The sequence below is a fragment of the Carlito syrichta genome, unplaced genomic scaffold, assembly GCF_000164805.1.
Source record: "Carlito syrichta isolate Samal-C Ts95f unplaced genomic scaffold, Tarsius_syrichta-2.0.1 Scaffold90622, whole genome shotgun sequence".
In the NCBI taxonomy this organism is placed as follows: domain Eukaryota; kingdom Metazoa; phylum Chordata; class Mammalia; order Primates; family Tarsiidae; genus Carlito; species Carlito syrichta.
The window spans coordinates 50,654-58,715 of NW_007034718.1; the positions used below are offsets into that span (position 1 = coordinate 50,654).

The following is an 8,062-nucleotide window of genomic DNA, read 5'->3' on the forward strand; positions in this document are numbered from 1 at the left end:
AAAAAAAAAAAAAAAAAAAAGATGTGAATGAAAGGCTGCTGTGTCTCTGATTCTCTTCAGCCTCTGCTCATAATATGTGCCAATCCTAAAATTACATGAGCTGTGGTCATGATATGATTTGTTTGCCCTTGAGAAAGGAGTAAGTTCCTAATTATCTTTTTTCTATTGCAGTTTTACACCTGCAGTGGAACTCAGGGAAAAAGGAAGGAAAGGCAAAGCAGTTCACTTTACTGAGATTGACGGTCCGGCTTCAGACAGGTAGCCTAACGTCTCAGTCCGGCTGCAGAATGGCCTAAGCTTTACAAACTTCAAGAAAATACCATTCCTATTATCCGAGGTTGAAATGCAAATACCCATCAAGGAAAGAATACACACTACTTCAGAATTATGAAGGGGGACCCCCAAAAACCCGGCATTTATATACAAAAATTGTGTATTTATTCTTACATGCTTCAACTTCAGTCACCTTCCAAGTACTCTCCGTTTGATGCAATACACCTGTGGAGACTTTTTTTCCTACTGTTCTAGACAGTTTTTAAACCCGTCCATTTTGATGTATTTTAGTGCTTTTGCTGATTTTGGTTTCACCTCTTCCACATCGGCAAAATGTTTCCCTTGGAGGCCCTTTGTCATCACTTAGGGTGAGATCTGGTGAATGGGGGCAGGGCACAGGGGTCATGCCGTTTTGAGTCAAAAATGCTGAACACTCAGTGTGGTGTGGGCAGGTGCACTTGTAAATCACCCATCATGAAATGGGGAAATGTGTTGAAAAAATCTCAAAAAAAAAAAAAATCACTGGAGCTGAAGGCAGCCTCTCACAACAACGCTAGCTGGTACGCTGATGCTGATGGGTTCCTAGAACACTTACCTAGCAGGGAAGCCTGTACTGCAGGGGGCCTGCCCTCCAAAAGAGAATTCCAGGTGGGCGCAGTGGCTCATGCCTATAATCCCAGCACTTTGGGAGGCGGAAGCGAGAGGATTGTCTGAGCCCAGGAGTCGAGACCAGCCTGGGCATCTTGGCGAGACCTCATCTCTACAATAAATCAACAAAATTAGTTGGATGTGGTGGCGCGGGCCTGTGGTTCCAGCTACCTGGAAGGCTGAGGTGGAAGGATCGCCTGAGCCCAGCAGGTTGAGGCTGTGATGGCTGTGAGCATGACACTGCACTCCAGCCTGAGTGATAGAGTAAGACTCCTACTCAAAAAAAAAAAAAGGAAAGGAAAAAAAGGTAATTCTGGTTGTTTTGGGGTCCCCCCTCATATGGTGGGGATAACAATAATCCCTGCAAATGTATCCCTGTGATAACTTGGTTATTAGCACATTTTCAACTTTTTATAGTTTTAAAAAATCTGAAAATAACAGCTACATACACCAAAATAGATGATTTAAATTATCTCTTTTGGATGGAATTTGTATTCGCATTTTATACTGGGCAGTGTGTGTTCCTCCTGCTCCAACATAAAAACGTAATTTTATTTTATTTTTATTTATTAATTTTTGAGTGAAAGTCTCACTCTGTTGCCCAGACTAGAGTGCAGTGGCATGATCACAGCTACCACAGCTTCGACATCCTTGGTTTAGGCAAACCTTCTGCCTCAGCCTCCCAAGTAGCTGGGACTACAGGTGTGTGCCACTAAGCCCAGATAATTTTTTAATTTCTTGTAGAGACGAGGTCTCACCAAGTTGCCCAGGCTGGTCTTGAACCCCTGGGCTCAGGCAAACCTCTTGCCTTGGCCTCCCAAAGTGTTGGGATTACAGGCATGAGCCACCACACCTGGCTTAAATGTAATTTTAATAACATGCATTCTACAATGATCTTACATGAAACAAAACCCATGCATGACGTTCAGGCTCTCATTACTTTATAGCAAATACTTTGTGTATCTCAGGCTAGATTAAAAACAACTATAACATTTTAACACACTATTAGAAACTGTTCTATTCCCAAACAGGTTGACAGATAAAAGGTTTGCCTCAAGAGATGAAAAGTCAGCCAAAGCCTTAGAGAAACGAGGCCAGCAGGGCAACGTCACACTAGACGATGTTAAATGTGAGTAATTGTCTCCCAGTCCTCGTCTGTGTTACACTGCATGAGCCTTCAGGGCAGTTGCATGTTCCTCTTCCAATTGTCCATCTTCTCTCCTTTCAGTTGTTGCTTTGCTTATGCTACAAGATACTGAGATTCAGCGGATCTGTTCTTTTACAACATTTATGAGGTATGTCATGCTTGTGAAATGGTTTAGATAATTTGTCCTTTGTTTTGCAGTAATCCCATCTGATAAGTGATGACAAATCTGATTTTTAGAGAAAGAGCATGAGGCTGGCTCAGCAAGCCTTCCTGTCAGGACTCAACCTCAAAGACTATGACCAGGGAGTCTGGGAGAGGAAGCTAGAAATCAGAGGAGCCCCAAAGACAGTCCCAGGGCGAGGGGTATGGAGAGCATACTATCAGAGTCCTGAATGGGCTTATCTTTATATAATAGTTTGAGGATATACTCATTTACAGAAGATCAGTTTTTTCTACTAGTTGTTTCATGCCTTTAACACATAATAGGGGTGTGGGTTTCTTTACTGTTGACTAGGCTGAATGCAGTGGCACAATCACAGCTTACCACAGCCTTGATATCTTCTGGGTTCAAGCGATCCTTCTACTTCAGCCTCCTGAGTAGCCAGGACTACTGGCATGTGCCACCACACCCAAAGTCTTGCTATGTTGCTCATGTTGGTCTTGAACTCATGGGCTCAAGCGATCCTCCCACCTTGGCCTCCCAGAGTGCAAGGTGTGAATCACTGTGCCCAGCCAATTTCTTGCCCTTTCTAAGCCTCAGTGTCCTCAACTGCAAAATTGAGAAGTAATCTGTTTCTCCTTTATGTGGCTGTGCCTCACATGATACCTGCACTGTGTGTGCACGGTGTGCTCTCGGCACCCCTTCCCAGCCCTCAGCCTGCATGTAGGGGCTGCTTTGGCAAACTCCAGAGAGCCTCGGCCTGAGTGCCCTGCTCCACCACAGGAGCACACTCAGCCTGACTGCAGGGCATGCCAGGAGCACTGGGGAGTCAGCGCTCATCAGAGGGGAGCTGGAAGATCAACTCCAAGCTGTCTTCTACACTGTCTCCTGGGTCCCCGCAGCACGGGTTAACACCTCTTTGTTGGCTTTCTTTTCTGTCTCATTTCTCCGCCTTCCTTCCGTGGTTTCTGGAAATCACTTTCCAGCTAAACTACTTACTCTCCAATCTTTGTCTCCTTAGAAACAGACCCAACCTGAGGCAGGTAGTTATTCATATCTTGAAAAAAAAGTCTGTAATGGTCACTTTCACCCTGCTCTAAAGGTATATAGTTCAAGAAAGCATGCCAGTATAAGAATTTCCACTTGGGACCAAAAAGCAGGCAGCAAAAGTCTTGTAAGAATATTCAGAAAGAAAACAGTGACTCCTAATTAAAAACAAGAGAGAGAGCATTGGAAATCAGTTTGGTCTTTTTGGAGGGCAAGACATGAAAATGTAATATGCACATACATTATGTCCTAGCAATTTTACTTCTGTCAATATCTCAAAAGACCTAAATATGCTTCAGTAGAGGACTAAATTATGATATATAGAATACTGTGTTCAGCTATTTAAAAGAATGAAGAAAAACTATATACAGAGGGTACCAAAAAAAGCATATACACATTTTAAGAAAGGGAAAAACTCTTTTAAAATTGTAGTACTGAATATATATTGGTAACAAGTCACACTTGGTAAATGTTTGCACTGGCTAATTCGACTGTCCTGCATGTAGCATGGTGACGCCAGCATTCATTTGATTAATGCTATCTTTTGAGTGAATGTGTATGTATTTTTTTGGCACCCCGGTATAATCTCATAGAAAGAGGTACATGCTACTCAGATAAGTGACAAAAAACAAGTTGCAGAGAATTGTATATACAGCATTATCCTATTCATTACCAAAAATATATTTTAAGGAATATATTTATATACACACACACACACACACACACACACACACACACACACGTTGCTGGGAGAGGATGTTTTATGTGATTATCTACGTTGTAGAAAGTTTAGGAAGGATTCATACCAATCTCTTTTTTTTTTTTTTTTGAGTTGGGGTCTCGCTCTGTCACCCAGGCTGGAGTGCAATGGTGAGACCGTGTCTCACCATAGTCTCAACCTCCTGGGCTTAAGTGGTCCTTCTGCTCAGCCTCCTAAGTAGCTGGGACTACCTTGCTTTTTTTTTTTTTTTTTTTTAATTTTCTGTAGAGACAAGGTCTTGCTGTTTTGCCCATGTTGGTCTCCAACTCCTGGGCTCAAGTAATCCTCCTGCCTCGGCCTCCCAAAGTTCTGGGATTACAGGTATGAGCCATCATGCCCAGCCCATACTAAACATTTATTATTCCCACTAGGGAGTAGAATGGTGACACAGGGGTGAAAGGAGAGATCTTTTCACTTGATACTTTCTGTACATTTTAAAAATAATAGAACTTATTTTATAATAAAAACTTTTTTAAATGAAAATTAATTAATAAGCACATCTATGAGAATTTAGTGTCTGACCTCTCAAAAAGTTTTATTTACAAAACCCAGGTTTCTTACATCTTCAACAGTATAGTAGATAGTAGAAAGACTTTTAAATAGTAGATTAGTTGTGTAATAGGCATGGTAACATGTTTTTCTACATTATTATTATGTTGTATGCCCATATATTTTTTAAATGAGAAAACTTGTATTTGAAATAGGTCAGTGTTAGCCAGGGTCGGTGGCTTAGCCTGTAATCCCGCGCCTTTGGGAGGCTGAGGTGAGTGGATTGCCTGAGCCCACAGGTTCGAGACCCACCTGGGCAGCGAGACCTCATCTCTACAATAAATCAAAAAATCAGTTGGGTGCGGTAGCGCATGCCTGTAATTCCAGCTACTTAGAAGGCTGAGGCGGAAGGATCGCCAGAGCCCAGCAGGTCGAGGCTGTGGTGGCCGGGAACGGCCACTGCACTCCAGTCTGGGTGACAGAGTGAGACTCCAACTCAAAAAAAAAAAAAAATAGATCAGTGTTGATTGTTTCCTTTTCAATTCCCTCCATAGGAATAAGAATCTTGATAATTTCCTCATGGCGTTGTTGTACTATTTATGTCATTACTTGGAAAAAAACTCACTGGAAAAGAAGCCCAAAAGCTATATGGTGTAAGTAAGATCCTGTAGTGTACTTAGAGTTTTGTCACTGCCAGTATTAAAACTAATTTGTGTCTAGGGTAAAGAAATGATGGAAAATGTTAAATCTTTGAGATGTGCTAAGACATTTTACAAGTGAGAAGTCTGCCAGTTTTTAAATTGTACTGAGTAACTTTAAAAAATATTTTATTTTAAAGATGTGGGGTACAATTCGGGATTAGGTATACAAGTAGACATCATACAGGTAAACCGAGTAATTCATATAGGTATTTCAGTTACAAAGTATTCCAACTAGTATAGACCAGCACTGCCTAACAATGAGATATAATGAAAACCACATATGTAATTTTATTTTTTATTTCTTAAATTTTCTTTTGAGTTGGAGTCTCACTCTGTCGCCCAGGCTGGGGTGCAGTGGCACGCTCACAGTCACCACAGCCGCAACCTGCTGGGCTCAGGCGATCCTTTCTCCTCCACCATCCAAGTAGCCAGAACTACAGGCTCCCGTCACCATGTCTGGCTAAGTTTTTGATTTATTGTAGAGACAAGGTCTCGCCAAATTGCCCAGACTGGTCTCGAACCCCTGGACTCAGGCAGTCCTCTCATCTCCACTTCCCAAAGTGCTGGGATTACAGGTATGAGCCACCGCAGCCGACTCACATATGTAATCTTAAATGTTCTAGTATCCATATCCTAAAAATGTAAAAAGATACGGGGGAAATTAATTTTAGTTATTTAGTTTTTGAGTCAGAGTCTCACTCTCACCCAGGCTGGAGTGCAGTGGCACAATCATGGCTCACTACAGCTTCTAACTTCTGTGCTCAAGTGAGCCTTCTGCCTCAGCTTCCGAGTCACTGGGACTATAAGGTATACACTACCACACCTGGCTACAGGGAACATTAATTTTAGTAGTATGTTTTATTTAACACCGTGACTCAAGAATATTATTGCAATATTAGTCAATATTAGGAAATTATTAAAGAGATATTTTACTCTTGTAGTAAGTTTTTGAAATCTGGTGTCTATTTTCTACTTGCAACATGTCTCAATTCAGACTAGTCATATTAAGTGCTCAGTAGCCATACATCGCAGGTGGCTACCATACTGACCAAGCAGTTCAGATAGGTGTTGTTTATATACTTTTTTTGTTTACAAAGTTCTGCTAATAGGCTTGTAAGCATCTAATACAAAAAAATTTAAGAATTTAAAATATTAACAAAACAACATTCCACTTTAGAGAAAAAAAATAGGTTGCTTATAAATATCTGCTTTTGGCTGAGTACGACTCATGCCTGTAATCCCAGCACTTTGGGAGTCCCAAGGTGAGAGGATTGCTTAAACCCAGGAGTTCAAGACCAGCCTGGGCAACATAGCAAGACCCTTGTCTCTACAAAAAATAAAAAAAAATTAGCTGGGCATGGTGGCACATGCCTGTAGTCCCAGCTACTCAGGGGGTTGAGGTGGAAAAATCACCTGCACCCACGAGGTCAAGGCAGCAGTGAGCCATGATAGTGCCACTGCATTCCAGCCAGAGCTGAGACTCCAGAGAGAGTGAGATTTCAACTCAAAAAAAAGAAACTTGGGGTCTCACTCTGTCACCCAGGCTGGAGTGCGGTGGCACGATCACATATACCGCAGCCTCAACCTGCTGGGCTCCAGCGATCCTTCCACCTCATTCTTCCAAGTAGCTGCAACTATAGACACACACTACTGCGCCTGGTTAACTTTTTGGTTTGTTGTGGAGACAAGGTCTTGTCAGGTTCCTCAGGCCGATCTCGAACCCCCTGGGCTCAGGCAATCCTTTTACCTCTGCTTTCCAAAGTACTGGGATTACAGGTGTAAGCCACTGTGCCTGACCAAAAAAATTATATATATATGTATATGTATATATGTATTTATTTATTTAACTGCTTTAGGCAGAGGTGGCTCAGAGATATGCACCCAGGGCAAGAATCTGGGTACTCAGAGTCCAGAGCAGAGCAATGCCCCTCAGGCTCAGGCTTGGTGACCTTTCACAAGCCATGGAACTTTCCAAATGCCTGACTGCCTTCCCAGTACATGTGAAACCAACCCAGTCAGTTAGCTGTCAGGAATACTGGGTAGAATCATTAACTTATTACTGCAGAATGTTTTCAAAATGCAAAACCCCTGCGTACAGTTACACAGTTGGATAAACATTTTATGGATAGATAATTGTATCTGGACTGCAGTTTTGTAAAGAACCAAATAAATAATTCAAACACTGCTGCTCCTGTAAAGCCAGCATAGTATGCAACAACAGTGTTATTCTGGGGATGTGTTTCCCAACAGGGCAAGCCAGAGCTTGAAGTGTTTCTATGGTAGCAAGCAAAAGGGTTTAAAGCTAACTATAGGCTTACAAGTTTTGATGATTCATACTATACCCAGAGACTTATTAGAGTTTGACTGTACTTTAGCATATTATATTTTGTATGGTGTTAGATTCTAATTTTAAGGTTTATTGCTAATCTAGCAAAACAATTTGTTTCATTTCATTTAATTTCTTTCTTTTTTTTTTTTTTTAGTAGAAACTGGGTCTTGCTATGTTGCCCAGGCTGATCTCAAACTCCTAAGCTCAGGCAGTCCTCCCACCTCCACCTCCAAAGTGCTGGGATTATAGGCGTGAGCCACTGCCACATCTGGCCCCCATTTCTTCAATTTTTTTTTTTAATTGGTGTCTCACTTTGTTGCCTAAGCTGGAGTGCAGGAGCGTAATCCTGGCTTACCACAACCTTGACCTCCTAGACTCAAGCATTCCTCCTGCCTCAGCCTCCTGAGCAGCTGGGACTACAGATATTTGTCACCACACCCAGCTAATTTTTATTTATTTATTTATTTATTTATTTATTTATTTATTTATATTTTTTTGAGTTGGAGTC

The 8,062-nt window shown here is 41.7% G+C and overlaps 1 protein-coding gene across 6 annotated transcripts in view; it reads left to right on the forward strand.

The window, feature by feature from the left end:
* PPP1R36 (protein phosphatase 1 regulatory subunit 36) overlaps nucleotides 1-8,062 on the forward strand; it is a 34,293-nt gene that overhangs the window by 9,445 nt on the left and 16,786 nt on the right. For 3 of the 6 annotated variants that reach the window (XM_008058827.1, XM_008058840.1, XM_008058836.1), the window contains 4 exons: nucleotides 172-258; nucleotides 1,953-2,050; nucleotides 2,150-2,216; nucleotides 5,079-5,177. In XM_008058827.1, the coding sequence (XP_008057018.1) occupies nucleotides 172-258; nucleotides 1,953-2,050; nucleotides 2,150-2,216; nucleotides 5,079-5,177 (351 nt within the window). The remainder of the gene's footprint in view (nucleotides 1-171; nucleotides 259-1,952; nucleotides 2,051-2,149; nucleotides 2,217-5,078; nucleotides 5,178-8,062) is intronic. The other 3 variants (XM_008058850.1, XM_008058866.1, XM_008058845.1) reach the window with 2 other exon arrangements.